The sequence below is a fragment of the Plecotus auritus genome, assembly GCF_963455305.1.
Source record: "Plecotus auritus genome assembly, chromosome: 11".
Lineage (NCBI taxonomy): Eukaryota > Metazoa > Chordata > Mammalia > Chiroptera > Vespertilionidae > Plecotus > Plecotus auritus.
The window spans coordinates 3,587,314-3,606,096 of record NC_137777.1 but is presented as its reverse complement, the minus strand read 5'-3'; the positions used below and the strand labels follow the sequence as shown (position 1 = coordinate 3,606,096).

The following is an 18,783-nucleotide window of genomic DNA, read 5'->3' as shown; positions in this document are numbered from 1 at the left end:
CACCTGGGATGGGACGGGTCACCTGGGACGGGTCACCTGGGATGGGATGGGTCACCTGGGATGGGATGGGTCACCTGGGATGGGACGGGTCACCTGGGACGGGGTGGGTCACCTGGGATGGGGTGGGTCACCTGGGATGGGGTGGGTCACCTGGGATGGGACGGGTCACCTGGGATGGGACGGGTCACCTGGGATGGGGTGGGTCACCTGGGATGGGGCGGGTCACCTGGGATGGGGTGGGTCACCTGGGATGGGACGGGTCACCTGGGATGGGACGGGTCACCTGGGATGGGACGGGTCACCTGGGATGGGACGGGTCACCTGGGATGGGGTGGGTCACCTGGGATGGGACGGGTCACCTGGGATGGGGTGGGTCACCTGGGATGGGGTGGGTCACCTGGGATAGCTTCGTGGGCGGTTAACACCACGCTGACGATGGGCTTCTTTGCTCCGGGCCCCTGCGCAGCCTCCTTTCCCGAAGAGACCTTCTGGACCTTCTCGGTCCTCTGCGTCCGCGGTCGCCTTGGGGCCTTTTCTCGATCTTCTTCCTTAAACTTCTTTTCCAGTTCAAGGTCAGACTCGTTACCTAACGAGCAAACAGCATGCGTCACCTCGGGCATCGTCTCTGGTTCTTCACTCCCATTCAAGTCCCGCTGCCCAGGCCACCCCAGGCCACCCCAGGCCCCGGACGCCTCGCTGACAAAGCTGGCACGGCCCTCTCTGGTTTCCGTGAGCCCCCCGGACTCTGAGTCACTGATGAACAGCACTGGGCAGAAGAGAAGATCACCCCGATTGACAGCCAGGAAGCAATCAGCCGCTGGCCTGCCTAGCGCAGATCGATCGAAACAAACACTAAGTCCCAGGCTCTACAATGGCAGCTCTGGGCGCCTGCCCACCAGCGGGTGCCTGGGGCGATTCAGACCTGGTGAGAACGGTCTTCCGGATGTTTGTGAGCTGACTGGACGTTTACGTATCATTAGCCCGTAAAGCAGGGCTCGCCAGGTCCCCTCCACATGTCACCTTCTGACCTCGGAGCAGCCTCACGGCACACCTCTGCTCCCCGACCTCACAGCCAGCAGCCCCCGGGGACACACACAGCAACGCTCAGCCCCTGCCTCTGACCAATGAATGAGTGACCTACCGCAAGGGTTCAAAACACTCCATCTTCTCAGCCCTAACCACACATGGCGCATACACACACACACACACACACACACACGCACACGCACAAACCCTTAACTCCGATGACCTTCTAAAACCTGCAAAGAAAAAGGCCTGTCGGATACTAACACCTCAAGTCAGACCTCAGTTCCCTGCTCCCGGCTCACCACCCTCCGGTCCCGGAGGAGTCCGCAGGGAGGGCTGCCGCCGTTTCCCACCCCACGCTCTCAGCGGGGGATGGTGTGTAGGTTTTTACCCGCCAGAGTCCTTGCACATCAGAACACGCACATCAGAACATGAACATCAGAACACGCACACAGGCGGCCGATGCGGCCGCGGGCAGAGGAAGAGTTAACTGTGCGGCCATCACGTGGAGATGCCCACAGGTTTATGTATCACCAGCACTGCGGTTACACGTGTCCCAAAGTGCCTGTCCTAACTGCCGAGAGCTAATTAAATCTCGGGGCGCCAGGAGCCGAGTGCCATCAGCCTCCTCGCTGCGAGGCCCAGGACAGCGGCCAGAGCGCAGTGACAAGGGCTCTACCCGGGCTCCCCACCAACGCTCCCTCGCTGCTCACGGGACAGTTTCAGAGACACCTTGGCCCACAGTCATTCCATCCGACCTGGGGGCGTGCACCGCGCCGCTCCGGCGGCCTGCTCACATCCTGCGCTCCCTCGCTCTGAGGACAGGCAGGTGCACCCCTGCTTGCGGTCCCCACGGAGAGGCCAGGAAACCAGCAGAGGCGGGCACGCGGCCTCTGTCTTCCACGTGACCCTGTCTCCCTGCATCCTGACTGCAGAGAACCCCGGCATTCCCCACAGGCACCCATGCCCCAAGCTGCAGGCTTCTGGTGAACTGACAGGAGGGGAAAATGCCTCCCACCCCTCACCACCTCCACAATGCCAGGCCGGGAGCCCTCCTGGATTCCCCCGCAGACATGGGCCCCGACCAGCCCTGCCCTCTCACATCTGTCATCTGCTCCCCTCTCTGTCCTCCTCGCAGGGCAGACGCTCAGCGCAAGCCCAGGAGCAGGAGGGAGAGGACGCAGCGAAGACCTGCGGCTGCGGAGACCTCCCTCGCATCTGCTGAGCCAGCTCCTGGCTCCCGGGAGCACCAGGCGGAGTGGCACGCCAGCCCGGCTTTAAAGGCTGCGGGCCAGGGCCATCACCCGGCACTCTCAGCACTCTGCTGTCACGGGAGAGAGCGTTCCTTCCCAAACCAGGGGTTAGAGCCCACAGCAGCCACGTGTCTTGGGAAGAACCGTCCCTTAAAAGCCCGCTGTGTCTCAGGCTCCATCACCTGCCACCAGGTCCCGCCATGCAGGACACGGCAGGCAGCCCACTGAGCCTCGGACAGCCAATGCAAGGGGTCGCTCCCTCTGCCTCCCAGCCCCACGGGGCAGCTTCCCGCCCGTGGTCACTGAGCAATGCAGCCCCAGGCTGGCCTCCAAGACCCTGGACAAGAAGGTGTCCCCTCACCCAGCCAGCGTGGCTCAGTGCTTGAGCGTCGACCTATGAACCAGGAGGTCCCAGTTCGATTCTGGGTCAGGGCACATGCCTGGGTTGTGGCTCCATCCCCAGTGAGGAGCTTGCAGGAGGCAGCTGGTCAATGATTCTCTCTCGTCATTGACTAGAGGCCCAGTGCACGAAATTCATGCAGGGGTAGGGTCCCTAGCAGCTGCCAGCGGCAGGCCGGGGCCTCCCTTCCTTTGTTACACATTGCCCCCTGGTGGTCAGTGCACGTCATAGCGAGCGATCGAACTCCCGTTGGTCAAACTCCAGAGGGGACACTTTGCAGATTAGGCTTTTACATATATAGATGTTTCTATCTCTCTCTCCCTCTCCCTTCCTCTCTGACATCAACAAAAACATATTTTTAAAAAGAGAATCATCATGAAGGCTGCAAGTGCATCTCATGTAAAGTCTTCACCTGAGTGCCTTCTTCTTTAAGAGGACTCAACGAGAGGACGCACCTCTGCCACTCTGCACAGCGTGACCCCAGGCACAACAAGCTGGCAAGGGTCAGGAGTCCCTGTCCAAGCCCCACATACCGGCTTCTGCGGCTACAGAATGCTTTTCAAACACACCAGCTGCTGCTCAGAATGGCCTCAAAAGAAACCTGCTTTCCCGGTTCCTGTGCCTACCCCAAGAAGGAATAAAGGAAAAGCTGAGCACATATCAAAGGCGTTATTTTAACTTGCCTGGCTCAGAGCAGGGGAGAAGTTTATTTTGTTTTCCTCTAACAGTTTTTCTTTCTTTCTTTCTTTTCTTATTGATTAAGGTATTCCTCTAACTGTTTTAACAAGCTAAAGAGTCAAGGCCGAATGTGTGAAATGTCCCTAAGCTGCTCTCTACAGAGCACAATGAAAACAATGACGCGAGAATTTCCCTAAGTGTGATATTGTGCTTGGCAAACGAGGAGCAATCGCTGTGGACATCAGCCACGGGGCAGCTGGGCATAAGGTCATCCCTGCATATGTTAGAGGTGTCGCAGCGGCCAGCGAGGGAGAAACACCCAGAGCTTCTTCTGCATTTCCAGTCGGTATTTGTTCTCATCTATTTAGTCACTCAAATCAATGGCACTCGAGGGAGGCCGGTTTCTAGACAGGTGGTTACCAGAGGAAGCTGATCATCGTAGTAGGAAGGGCGTGCCTGCCAGGTCCCCAGGCACGGCCTAACTGATGACGGCGCAGGAAACATCAGAGCCACCGGAGCGCACTTTCTACCTCTTACGGGGGGAGGGGGGGGCCGCTACGATGAATGCAATCTGTATCCGTGAAGCAGAAAGGGCCCTGCTTTTAAGACACCAGTGGGTAGGGCACAGCTGGCCGCAGGGCAGGAGAGGGAGACGTGGGAGGATGCCTGACCCCACCTCAAATGAGTGTGGCTCTGGACGATCGTCTGTGGGGACCCCAACTTCCTCCATTATAAAATCCTGAAACTGGGTCTGAAAAAGGGGGTTTTCTCTGCCAATCTTAGAAGGTCACATGCTGTGGGATTCAGCTGATCTTGAAATGGCAAAATTACCGAACTGGAGACCATCGATGGCCGCTGGGCGTGGGGGTGGGGATGGGGTGACCATGAGCGGGAGCCCCGGGAGATTTTGGGGGTGACGGGACCCTGCTGGCTCCTGCCTGCAGGGGCGGCTGCACGCCTCCCTGGCCACGCCCTGATTTTGCGCCTGGGTGATGTGAGATGCAGCCACCGGGGGGGAGGGGCGTGTGCATGAGACCTCTCTCCGGTCCTCCCAGCTTCCTGTGAGCTCTTTCCAAAGCACGAAGTTCTCCTTTGAAAGGGTTTCTCAGACTCTGACCCAGGCTGCTCTCTTTTCTCTGCGGACCCCACGATTTGAAATATTTATCGACCAAACTGCAGGCATGAAGATCACTCCTTTGCCTGTATCTACCGACCAGATATGCATCTCCCTCACCTCACCAAGGGTGGAGACCGTCTTACCCTCTGCACCCCCAGATCACCTACCGAGTCACCCCTGGGCACCAACCACCCGAGAACACGTTCAATCAAAGCTTTCGCTCCGTCATCGCCCACGATCGTGACAAAAATCAGCTCCTTCCCAGAGGTGAGAGTTGTATAAATAGGTGCTCTTTCCAAGTAACGACGGACCAGGGAAAGCTGACAAGGGCGGTCAGAGCTCTTAGAGGACCCGCCCCCCGCAGTTACCTGCGTCGCCCTCGGCCTCGCCCAGGCTCAGCACGATGATGCAGATGTGCTTCCTCAGCTGGCGCAGGTTGGAGAACTTGCGCGAGCACTTGGGGCACTCCAGGCAGCTGGGCGCCAGGCTGCTGCCCTCCTCCAGGGCCCGCGGAAGGGCCTCGCTCGGACCCACGACGCTCCCCACCAGCTCCTCCTCGGCGCTGGGCTTCTTCGTGGACCCCTTGGGCCTGCCCCTCTTCCTCTTCGTGACAGACAGCTCTACAGGGAAAGCAGAGGGCACGATGCGGTCACACGGGCACTGAGCAGGGCACACACGCACATCCTAGGTGGGAATCCGTCCAGGGGCACATCTTGTTAGAAATGAAAAGCGTGAGGCTGCAAACAATACCGTTAGTGCTAATGTCTTTGCATCTGTAGGCCAATAGGTTACAGTTGTTGGGATGGAAAAGAATACAGTACATAATAAATAATAATACAAGAATAAACTGTGTTGCCCGGCCGGTGTGGCTCAGTGGTTGAGCGACAATCTATGAACCAAGAGATGTGCCCTGAGTGGTTCCATTCCCAGTCAAGGGCACACGCCTGGGTTGCAAGCTTGATCCCCAGTGTGGGGCGTGCAGGAGGCAGCCGATCGATGACTCTCTCTCGTCATGGATGTTTCTCTCTCTCTATCCTTCTCCTTTCCTCTGTCTCTAAAAATCAACGAAAACACTTTGTAAAAAGAAGAATAAACTGTTTCACGTACTCACAACTGGAAACCCACCCTGTATAGTCAATGTGTCATGCTGTGACCTGGAAGTCATTTTAGCAGGACCTCTGCACAGGCTGCTTCTGTAACGAGGGGACCCCCCAGCCCCCGGTCCCCATCCCCATTGAGATCCGGGCTCAGAAACCCCGAGGATTCCTCTGTACTAAGTCAAGGGTTCTCGGAGGCGGCGTAGCCTTTCATGCTTGAACGCATTACACAGCTAGTCCGATTATTTCGAGGCCTCGTAATTATCACAGCCAAACTGTTCTGATCCAAAAAGAGAAAAAATAATTATAATCTGAAACCACCAATCAGGGGACTAAAGACCTAATATTTCTCGAGGTTCCCAGCAACCTAGCGATTTAAATGTCAGGGTCAGAGCTGCTTCAGAGCAAGTTTCAAGTCATTTCACAACTTGTATTTCTTCTGAAATGGCATTTGCTTCTAAGGCTTTCGCCTCCAGAACGGAGGTGGGGATGGAGGGGAGCGAGCCCTGGCTGGTGGGGCTCAGGTGGATGCGTGGTGTCCCAGGCTCCGAGGCTCCCCGGCTCGGATTCCAGGTCAGGGCACAGGCCAGGTTTTTGGACTCGATCCCCACTCGGGGGCGTGCAGGAGGCAACCCATCCTTGTTTCTCTCTCATTGATATTTCTCTCTCTTCCTCTTCCTCTCTCTCGCTAAAATCAGTAAAAACCTTTATTTTAAAAAAAGAGGGCTGAGCATCGTGCTGTGCTGACGGTGGAGTGGCGTGGTCCCGGGTCACGTGACTTGGCCAAGCAGCGCCTGGGCACCGCCTGGCTGGCATCCCATCTGAAGGAGGCATCTATGGCCCGTATCGCCAGAATGAATTACCTTCTAATCGTTTTTTTAACATTTGGACAATAATTCGTTCCCATGGCCCGAGCTTCTAACAGGAAGAAAGGGGCGAGCAGAGTGCGTCTCCACCCCGTCCCACAGCCACAGGGTGGAGACCACACCCCCAGCCCGAGGGGACCCGCCACCGGGTTTTATTTAATCAAAGATGAGGTGAGCGCGAGGAAGGCAAGAGCCCCACAGCCTCAGAAACCTCACGGCAGGAGCCCTTCATGTGTACGTCGCTCAAGTCCTCGGAGAAGCCTGAAGAGGTGGCGCGGCCCAGGTCACTTTCACCCCACGAACGGAAACCGCGTCCCCAAGGCTGAGCGACCCCCGAAGCAGCCGCTGGATCTGGGTTTCCTCACTCCCGCTGATTTCCCGCTGAGGGCCCCGGGCAGGGCCATGTGGTTGGCATGCGGGGTGCGGAGCACACGGCTGCGGGGCGCCGACCTGGGTTCAGGTCCCCCCGAGCCTCGGTTTCTACCGTGAAAAACAGACACAACCGACTCCATGTTACAGAGTCCGTTAATACGAGAAATCCACCAAAACGCTGGGCCAGCCCTCAGGAGGCGACACCTCAGGAGCCGCTGTTCACAGGCGGACGCAGCCATTCGTATTTCTCTCTGAGAAACTGGCCCCACCCAGCCAGGCCGCTGGTGGCTCTCGGGGTGCCTCGGTGTTCTCGTACATCGGGGCCCTTTGCCTCGATTTCCTCCTTTTACAGCATGTCACACACCAAGAGCTAGGGCTCCGCGGTGCCTCAGGCCATGGATGGGCCAGCCTGCCCGTCCCCCTGCGGCTCCATCTCTGCTCAAACCAACTGGCGGATCTAGAAGAACCCTGACCATGAACAGGGCCGGGCCTGACAGCCCATCTCCCTGGCAGAGACTTCCAGGCGGCCGAAGCAGCAGGAGACGGTGCCTATGTCCCAGAAGCGAGGGTCCGTGAGCCTTGCAGGTTTATGGGCTGCGCAGACACCCTTCCTGGGGCCGGGAGGCGAGGCTGCCCTCAGCCTGCTCCACGGGGTTTCGGCACACTGACCCGGGCGTGCGTGTAAGCCACAGCACGTCGTTGTTAGGAGGCGTGTGCATCGCGGGCACCACACGAGTCGCTGGCCCTGAATGTCCATCAAACCCCCGAGGGAAGCATTAGCACTGTGCCCATTCTGCACAGGAAGACATTGAGGCTTCAGAAGATGAATGCATTTGGCCGGAGACACAGAGCTAGTAACTGGCAGAGCGAGGACGGGAAGCCAGGTCTGTCTGTGTCAGCTACTATCAGAGCACGGCGGCAGCGCCTGACCTCTGAGCTCTGCACAGAAGTGGTGATGGGGCCACCCGGCTCCCTGCCGCCGCGTGTCCGCCCCTGAACTGAAGCTCAGATGGTTAGAGGGACAGATGGATAGGAGCAAACAGGGCTCTCCGGAGACCCACAGGAATTCCTCCTGGAGCAAGCCAGCTGCCCAGCCTCCATCGGGACAAACAAATGTGTGCACACACACACTCACCCCTATACACACTCACACACACACTCACCCCTATACACACTCACACACACACTCATATACACACTCACACTCACCCCTATACACACTCACTCACACACTCACCCATATACACACTCACACACACTCACCCCTATACACACTCACACACACACTCATATACACACTCACACACTCACCCATATACACCCTCACACACACTCACCCCTATACACACTCACACACACACTCACCCCTATACACACTCACACACACACTCATATACACACTCACACATGCACTCATATACACACTCACACACTCACCCCTATACACACTCACACACACTCATATACACACTCACACACTCACCCATATACACACTCACACACACACTCATATACACACTCACACATGCACTCATATACACACACACACACACTCACCCCTATACACACTCACACACACTCATATACACACTCACACACTCACCCATATACACACTCACACACTCACCCATATACACACTCACACACACACTCATATACACACTCACAACTCACCCCTATACACACTCACACACACTCATATACACACTCACACACTCACCCATATACACACTCACACACTCACCCATATACACACTCACACACACACTCATATACACACTCACACATGCACTCATATACACACTCACACACACACTCACCCCTATACACACTCACACACACTCATATACACACTCACACACTCACCCATATACACACTCACACACTCACCCATATACACACTCACACACACACTCATATACACACTCACACACTCACCCATATACACACTCACACACACTCATATACACACACACATTCATATACACATTCACACACACACTCACCCATATACACCCTCACACACACACTCATATACACACACACACACTCATATACACATTCACACACACACTCATATACACTCACACACACACTCACCCATATACACACTCACCCATATACACACTCACACACACACTCACCCATATACACACTCACACACACTCACCCATATACACAATCACACACTCACCCATATACACAATCACACACACATATTCACCCATATACACAATCACACTCACCCATATACACAATCACACACACACTCACCCCTATACACACTCACACACACTCACCCATATACACAATCACACACACTCACCCACATACACACTCACACACACTCATATACACACTCACACACACACTCACCCATATACACACTCACACACTCACCCATATACACACTCACACACACCCATATACACAATCACACACACTCAACCATATACACACACACTCACCCCTATACACACTCACACACACACTCACCCCTATACACACTCACACACACTCACCCCTATACACACTCACACACACACTCACCCATATACACACTCACACACACACTCACCCCTATACACACTCACACACACTCATATACACATTCACACATGCACTCACCCCTATACACACTCACACACACACTCACCCATATACACTCACACACACCCATATACACGATCACACACACTCACCCCTATACACACTCACCCCTATACACACTCACACACTCACCCCTATACACACTCACACACACACTCACCCATATACACACTCACACACACCCATATACACACACACACACTCACCCATATACACAATCACACACACTCACCCATATACACAATCACACACACTCACCCATATACACAATCATACACACTCATCCACCCATATACACAATCACACACACACACTCACCCATATACACAATCACACACACTCACCCATATACACAATCACACACATTCACACATACACACTCACACACACCCACCCGTACACACACTCACACCCACCCGTACACACACTCACACTCGCACACTCTCTTACACTCACACACACCTATGCACAGGAGGGAGAACGAGCTTGGCCGATAGGCCGTTTTTTCTGGGACCGAAGCCAGATTTGATTAGGAAGCGGGAGAGAGAAGGAAGGCTCTCCGGCAGCCTGAACAGATGAAAAGGCTATAAAGTAAACCAGAGGACTTAGGGACCTTTGCGTTGTAAAGGGAGACCAAAATGATAAATCAATTACTGCTCAGTTAGAGGTTTAATTAAGTGTCTCTCAAGCTAAAATGCATTGTGAAGGTTAAACCTGAATGGAAATCACTGGAGGGGAACTAAGCCTCCGCAAGCCTCCGATTTCATGGACCGCACAGGGAAGAGGAGGAGGACGGGAGTTCTGACTAAAAGGCTGTGGAAGAAGTTTCCTCACATTGAAGAGTCTGAGCCATTAAAGTCACAAGAAACACTTTTTCAAAGTAAGTGACACAGCACCCATCTTCGTTCACACAGGAAATGTATTCCAGGAGAATTAAGTCAGAAGCAAATTCGGTAATAAGGAAAATAACTTATGGAAGCAGCTCAATGGTGAGAATTGGATTACACCTGGGACCAGAGAGCGGAAACAGCCTTCCCCCGGCGTCCCTGAGGAGCAGGAGAACGGGACAGGGACGGAATGCATCCGGGAGGACAGAGCTGGGGCGTTGGTGGGGCTGCAGGAGCCCAGAGAGACCTCCTACCCCTGCCCCAGGCCGAGGGACGAGTTCCCAGAGGCGGCCTCGAGCTGCCTGAGCCTTAGGAACAGGCAGGGGAACCGGGCAAAGACCCTGCCAGGCCCCCAGGCAGAGCGAGGGGCCAGAGCCTGCAGGATGGCGAGAGGGAGGCCCTGGGCTTGAGGGCTCACAGTGGGAGAGAAGCGGGAGGTGGGCCCCCAGGAGGAGGTGGGGTCCAGGACCAAGGCCGGGGGACGGGGCTATCTCTGACCAACATCAGTGAGGAGGGAAGGGGGGAGTCAGGACACGTGCGCACAGCATCCCAGGTGAAATGCGTCTGCCCTATTATCACTTATTCATTTATAAACGGAATGAAAAATTCAAATTACTTTCCCTCTGACTCACATTACATTTCAGCAGGAAGAAAATCTTAATCAGCAAAGCTGGATACCAGGAGAATGAGCAGCTTTGTAACAGGTTTCGCAAAGTTCTTTCCACGGGGATCTTGAAGACTGCTATCTGCCATATGAATTTTACAGAAGAGATGATGCGTGTTCCTGAGCTGACAGATGTTCAACCCAAGGCAGGTATGCACACACTGAAGTTCTTTTTTTTTTTTTTAATACACACACACACACACACACACACACACACACACATATATATATATATATATTTTTTTTTTTTTCAGAGAGGAATGGAGAGGGACAGAAAGATAGAAGCATCAATGATGAGAAAGAATCATTGATCGGCTGCCTCCTGCACGCCCCCTACTGGGGGCCAAGCCCACAGTCCCGGCCTGTGCCCCGACTGGGATTGAGCTGTGACCGCCTGGTTCACAGGTCAATGCTCAGCCAGAGCCACACCAGCTGGGCTGGGAATCTGTACACTTGGATCAGCACCTCCCATCCCCCGGCCCCTGGCCACCAACGTTCTGCTCTGTGGTTCCGTGAACTCTGCGAGTTTACGTTCCACGTGTAAGTGAGACCACACAGGGTCTGTCTCTCGGCGTCGGGCTTATTCTGCTTGGCATAATGTCCTCCAGGCTCGTCCATGTTGCAAAAGGAAGAATCTCCTTATGTTTTTTGGCTGAATAACGTGTGTGTGCGTGTGTGTGTGTGCGTGCGTGTGTGTGTGTGTGTGTGTGTGTGTGTGTGTGTGTGACATCTTCCAGACCCACTCCTCTCTCCATCGACACTTAGGCGGTTTCCATAGCTCGTCTACTGTGCCTCACACGCAGTGGACACGGGAGGGCTGTTCTCTCTTTGGGAGGCCGATTCCATTTCCTGTGGACACATGCCCCGCAGGGGGACTGCCACACCACTTCTCCAGGAACCTCCACGCTGTTTTCTCCACAGCGGCTGCCCCAGGTCCATTCCCTCCACGGCGCACCAGGGACCCCTCTCCACGCCCTCGCCAGCTCCTTATCGCTCGCCTTGCTGCCGACGGCCGTTCTAGCAGGTCCAGGCGCTATCTCATGGTAGCGTTGGTTCTCACTGCCCTAATGATTAGTAATGGGCGCCTTTCATGTACCTGTCACCATGTGGACATCATCTTTGGGAAAACGTCTGTTCAGGTCTTGGCCTGTATTTGTAATTGGATTATTTGGTAGATTTTTGGTGGCCAACATAGACCCCTGTCACCTCCCCCCTTCCCTCCCCCCAAAGCAGAGAGCATCACCTGGGGACACCAGGTGAGAGGCGGCATTGTGACCGCCCGGCTGCGTTCTCGGTGGGGCGAGGACGGGTCTCACAGGCCAGGGGGCTGAGGAACGGCGCCTGCGAGAGAAATGCTGCTTGTCCTCCGCGTGTGCCGTGACTGGTCAGTGCTGGGCTCCCGGCGCTCACCTGACGCGCTGACAGCGGCCAGAACAGCTCCTATTGTCTCGGCGACTTAACGCCCTATCGGGTGCGCGGCTCTGAGCCCGGAACGTCCGGAGGACTCGTTAACCACAGCACTTCCTGCCCGAGTCTCTCCTCGGCCTCGGAGTCAGACAGACAGATGATCAATAAGCCAGCCTGCTTATTGGAGACGCGGCTGAATAATTCCCAGGAAAGGGCGACCGGCTCATTAGTGTGGCCATGAACCCTGGGAGGGGAGCCCCGGCCCCGCCGGGCTCCTGCAGGGGAGACTGGCCGTTCGCTGTCCCCCCACATAAAAATAGTTTTGTGGGGGCCTTTTGCCAACTCCTGTTTGCAGCTGCTCCTCCTGTACCGCGTCGGCTCTTTGTCTGTGGGGACCTGGTTACACGGCCTGCCTGCACGCTTTCTCTAACTCACCCACCGGCTGCATCTGATGCCACGCAGGGGGGACGTCCAGGCAGGCACACGGGTGTACCTTACCTCCATACTGACCCTGCCCACGAAGGAGTCTGTGCGCATCAAAGCTTTTGGCAATTTGAATCTGTTTTTAATATGTAGCGTGCATGTTATGGATCATGTATGTTCCAAGAACAGCTTCCCTTTATGTCCTCTCGGTGCCAGGCGCCATCCGGGAGCTGCGCTATGTTCTCTGCGTCACCCTCGCAGCCGCCTGGGCCAGGCCAACCTGCCCTCACCTTCCAGGTGAGCAAAGGGAGGCCGAGGGGAGCGTCAGGGACTGCAGCTCGTGGGTGCCAGAGCTTATCTGACAACAGCGCGTGCTTTTTAATCTGCTGGATGGTGCCACCTCCATCCAGTCATTAATTCATTCGCTCACTCATTCGTTCATTCAATCGTTCATTCATTCAATCATTCATTCATTCATTCATTCAATCGTTCACCCATCTACTGACCAGGCACCTCAGGCACAGGGAATTCAAACACCATCTTATTTGAGCAGATCTACAACTAGACAGTTATTGTGGCTTCTGGGTTAGATATTTAGATTTTCCACGTTTCTGTGCCCATCAGACAAAAACCAAACACCAGACAGAAACCCAGAATCAAAGGATTTGAGAGCAACTCAGCACTATCGTCACAGACACACACATCCGTGGGTGCGGCGCCCCCACCCAGCACCCCGGCCCCCTTACCGTCTCCGGCTTTGCTTGGGTGGGTGGGTTCGGGTGTACTCAGAGGCCGAAGGGGAATGATGATCTCATCAACGTTAACCCCTTCTTCCGTGTGCTTCTCAGACACATGGGAGAGCAGCTCCGACTGACTTGGTGAGAAAAGGTTACAACATTTACACATGAAGATGGCCGGGTTTTCTGTAAGAAAAAACACACACGTTAGCTCACTTCACAGAGACAATGATCCCTTCCACCCACCGGAGAGAACCCCTGAAGGCTGCCCTCCAACCCTGTGTCTCTCTCGTGGACACCTGCAGAGCCAGGCACTCCCGTCTAACTGCCGGTGGCCCGCTGCCCGAGAATTCTTCCCTCCGTGTTCAGGACTCCGGTCCCCCTGGATCAAGTCCATCATGCACTCCCTGCTACCCAAACCTGCCCGCAGCCTCGCTGTCAGTAATGACACAGCAGCACAAGAAGGAGCACGGGACTTGAAGAATTATATCCAACCTCCAACTGAATGCACTGCCCCGGCGGCGATTAGGCATTCTAGCTGCACTCTCTTAAATCAGGGGCGAGCAAGAACCCATCAAAGTAGCATTTCTCAAGCGCCAGGACACCGTTCCACCGGCTGGCACGGAAACCAGGAACAAGAAGGATGGGATCTGTCGCTTTTCTAAGCCACTTACTTCCTATGTCAAGTGTCATCACCGTCCACAAATATCTCCCAAGCGTCCGTGATGCTCACCCACGGTGCTAGCAGGAAGATGTAATGGGAACGAGTCCCCGATTTCCGAGTTGATAAAGTAATTACAGGCGCAGGTAAGCATACTACATTTAGGATCCAATAACAATGAAAAGCTGGAAGTTTTTAAGCATTTTTTATTGGCTTTAGAGAGAGGAAGAGCGAGAGAAACCTAGATGAGAGAGAAACGTTCCTAAGGAACCCACAGCGCCACGGGCCCCAGGCCAGCCTGTGAGGAGCCGGCTCGGCTTTGCTAATGACGCGACCTTTGTTGAAGGGACACCTGCACAGCCAGGCAGCCTGGGTCCTGGAGCCGGGCGGAGTGCAGGCGCTCCCTCCCTCCCTCCCTCCCTCCCTCCCTCCCTCCCTCTCTCCCTCCCTCCCTCGCAGCCTGGGACTGCGCCTCCCCCGGGAACTGCTCAGAGGCGTTTGCAGAGCAGCGTGCAGAGGGCAGAGGCCCGGGCATGCGAAGAAGTGCGGGTAGGCTGCCTTCCCAGGTATGAAGGATGATTAATCTGCCAAAATGCCAACAAAGGAGCTGTCTCCCGTGTTAGAGCAGAGCGTGTGAGGAAGATGGGCCTCCTCCCCCGAAATCCAATCACGCTGTCAGCTGATTGTGATGAAGATGCCATCAAGCGGACGCACTTTTAGGCCCAAGTACCAGGCACGCGTCCTTAGCAACAGGGAAGGCCCCGAAGTCAGGGTTTGACCACTCAGTCCTGTGCATTACTTACTGGTTTTCAGGCAGCTACTCTGTGCTGTTAAAAAGGAACATCTTACAACAGCTGCCTCAGCAAGCCCTGGCTGCCTGCCGAACTCTGACTTGCAATCAGCCGGGTCCTGTGACCTCAGACACCACTCGGTCGGGGGGCCCAGGAACACGTGGGGCCTCCAACCCCGCTCCTCCCTGGAGAAGGTTGGGAACTGGGATGGGCTCCCAGGTCCCGGGAGGTGGGCTGGGCCCCGTGGACTCTGGGCAGGGTCACTGGGTCCCGGTGGGTCCCACCCCTTCCTCGGGGCCCGGGAAGCACAGTCCTGAGGCCCCCTCCCTCCCCAGATCTCAGGGTGGAGGGGCTGGGACCCGGGAGACTGGCTGTGCACCCCACATCTTTGTGAGCCCCTTCCCCACCCCCACGTGCGAGCCCCACCCAACCCACCGCCGGCTTCCCCGCAACAAGGACGCTGCAGCGAGAGAGCAGCCGCTGATCATGGCCGTGCTAAGCCTCTATCAGCAGCCACAGAAGACAGTGCTACATCATTAGACTATTAAGTCACGTTACTCAGAAGCGACAGCTTTTTAGAAAGTCTCTCCCTTCTTCCCCCGATCCGTATAAAACACCCTCTCTGCTCCGTGGGGTTAACTCGAAGGCGAGCTGGGTGCCACAGCTCCGTCCCGTTCCATAGTCTCCCAGGAGGGGGGGGTGGCAGGCCCTCCCAGAGCTGCATGTTCACTCCTTGGCCTTCGCCTGCCCCGAGGTTATTAAATCCGCAAGAGCTGGCAGCTTCCCAAGGGGGGTGGGATATTGAGCATCATAGAGCCACCCTGCTTCCCGTCCCCGAACACGTTGCGCAGCTCAGTACGATTTAAAATACCTGTTCCTTTCTCTTCGGGGAGAGAGGTTTGGGAGAAGGCCAACCATCTTCCTTCCGTTTCGTTTATTTTACGGAACTTTTTTTAAATATTTTTTTTTATTGCTTTCAGAGAGGAAGGGAGAGGGAGAGAGAGACAGAAACATCCATGATGAGAGAGAATCACTGATCCCCACCCTGGGGATCGAGCCCACGACCGGACATGGGCCCTGACCGGGACTCGAACCGGGACCTCCTGGTTCACAGGTCGACGCTCAGCCCCTGAGCCCCGCCCGCCGGCCAGGCTGCTTTATGAACTTTTAACAGCTATGGATACACCCTGTGTCACGTCATCGTCATCGTCGCGCGAACTGAGAACTTGCTGTAACCAAGTAACGGGACTCGAAGAGGAAGAGGAACGAGAAGGAAGCTTGCGTCAGTTAAACCCTCCAGCGCGGGCACCGAGCAAGGCTCCCGCCGGGCCTGTGCAACCTTCACAGCCCTCCCGAGAAATGGGTTTATTGCCTTTCCTCTATCTCAAGAGGCCCCAATGCACACACCAACTAAGAAAAACACCACCCAATAAACAAGGCTCGTCATCACACCACGGGAAGGCGCCTCCCGGTGGCAGAGATGCTAAATGCGCGTCACTGGATCAAGGAAACTCAGCAGCACCTGCAGGGTCCGGAGGCGCGCATGGCCCAGAGCCGGGAGGCGGGCCGTGGACTTGGGAGAGCCCGACGCCCACCCCTGCTCTCTCCTCACAAGGCCCCATGGCCCGCTCGGCACCCTCAGCATCACCCTCCGGCGGGAGCCCCACTTCTGGGTGTACCCCGGCAGTACCCCGCACCCCGACTCCCGGGGAGGGAAGGAGGAGAACATTTCTGAGTGCTGGGCACTTCCACACTCCTCCTCGCAGGGACCCTGACAGCACCCCTTCCTTAAGACAAGCGCCCCCTGTCTGCAAGTGGCCATAATACACTGATTTTTTTAAAATATATATTGATTTTTTACAGAGAGACAGGGAGAGTTAGAAACATCGATGAGAGAGAAACATCGATCAGCTGCCTCCTGCACACCCCCTACTGGGTATGTGCCCGCAACCAAGGTACATGCCCTTGATTGGAATCGAACCCGGGACCCTTCAGTCCGCAGGCCGATGCTCTATCCACTGAGCCAAACCGGTCAGGGCCACTGATTTTGTTGGAACAGGACACGCAACTACCACTGGCTGAAAACTCGTGACAAATGGACGCATCTACACATGAAACGAGCCCCCGTGGGTGTGGCGCCCTCGCGCAGGGCGCAGTCTGCACGGCTGTCCCCCGGCCCTGCTGGCAAGGCAGCTGTGAGGTATTATCCGCGTGACAGAGGAGGGAACTAGGACTTCCCAGCAGATCAGATCCGGGCCCGTGTGGCGCCAAAGCTACGTGGTCACTGAACTCTAGGCAGGAAAGAAGCTGTGGGTGTACCCGTGGATGTGCATGTGCCTACACGAGAACATGCCAACCACATGCCTGCCGCAGGAAAGCACGTGGCGGACGCAGACCTCCCTGTGGCTGAGGCACCGGGGAAGGCAGGCTCCTGGGGGAAGGGAGCTGCAATGGTCCCGGGGCAGGCACACAGCACGGCAGGGCGAGGGCAGGGCGGAGCGGGGACTCCGGCAGGCAGGGAGCGTGGCTGGCCTGGCGGGGTGGGGGGCGGGCCGCACAGAGGCGGCCTTGCCCTCAGCCTTGTGTTGGAGAGGGGAGGGAAAATTCAGGTTAGGCGGGCAACCCAGGTGCCTCTGGAGGAGGCAGCAGCTCCTGGTCCGGGGAGAGCCCACGGGCATGGCAAGCATCCTCCCTCACCACCCCGCCACCAAGAGCCAGACCCAGAACTCCACATGTGCTGCACGGGCCAGCTGAGCACCGGGCCAGGACCAGAGGGCCCGTGGTTAGGGGAGGCCGGGCAGGGAAGGCCAGGGGCTCCCCGAGCTGGACGCCCTGGGATTCCCACGTGTCGGCCGTGAGAAGGAAAAGCTTCAAGTTTCCACGGCTCAGAGTGGCACCCAACCTCCCGGCCCCCCAGTTGCAGGAGAGCCTCAAACTGCCTCCTCTGTTGACGCACAGCGTCACTGCTGTGTCTGCACCGAGCTCCTGATGTCCTGGGAAGCGCCCAGTAGGTGATGGGCCATCATCACCCCACCCCCACCCCAGCACCACCCCATCTTCCCCATTCCAGAGAGCAGAACTCTGGGCACAGGGACGTTCATGAGTTGCCAAGGAGCCCAGCCAGATAAAAAGTCCACACGTGACCCAGGTGACCTTCCAAGCTGACCGCATCTCTGCCCGTCTGCCCACCCACCTACCCACCCACCCGGCGGCCAGCACCATGCCAGGGGAAAATGCCTATTTCCTGTAACAGGCAAGCAGGTCCCTGTGGGGAATGCAAGCCTTGGTCCCCAGTCTGTAGCTGGCATCATGGGTGCAGAGACATTTCAAACAGTTAATTACACTAAGAAGGGCAGCTACTGCCAAGGGGGCCTTTGCTCTCCGCCTGTTATGATGTCCTGCAGCAGCTCACCGCAGGCCGCAGGGAGCTGGAGAACGGAGAGGCGGAAGGGGACGCTATCCACTCACCCACAGCAAACAGCTTTCTTAGGGAAAATACAAACAAACAAAAACACCAACCCCCAAGGCACAGGGCCCTCAGTCATTCATGGGCGGGCACCATACACGTGCTAGTGGTGCCCTCTGGTGGCGGACCCGGGCACCACACCTGCACTCATGGAGAAGCACACACTTCTCTACATGTAAGTCATCAGTTTTTTCATTTTTACTTTGGTTACCCTTCATCCAAGGATAGCTTTCCATTGATATTTTATGGAGAGAGGAAGAGAGAGGGAAAGACAGAAACATCAATGAGAGAGAAACATCGATCAGCTGCCTCCTGCACACCCCCTACT

At 56.0% G+C, this 18,783-nt stretch overlaps 1 protein-coding gene across 1 annotated transcript in view; it reads right to left on the bottom strand.

Annotated features, from left to right (window-relative positions):
- ZFAT (zinc finger and AT-hook domain containing) overlaps positions 1 to 18,783 on the bottom strand; it is a 63,863-nt gene that overhangs the window by 33,828 nt on the left and 11,252 nt on the right. The window contains exons 2-4 of the mRNA XM_080646441.1: positions 13,547 to 13,723; positions 4,843 to 5,094; positions 398 to 586 (exon numbers count right to left, since the gene is read on the bottom strand). Of these exons, the coding sequence (XP_080502567.1) occupies positions 398 to 586; positions 4,843 to 5,094; positions 13,547 to 13,723 (618 nt within the window). The remainder of the gene's footprint in view (positions 1 to 397; positions 587 to 4,842; positions 5,095 to 13,546; positions 13,724 to 18,783) is intronic.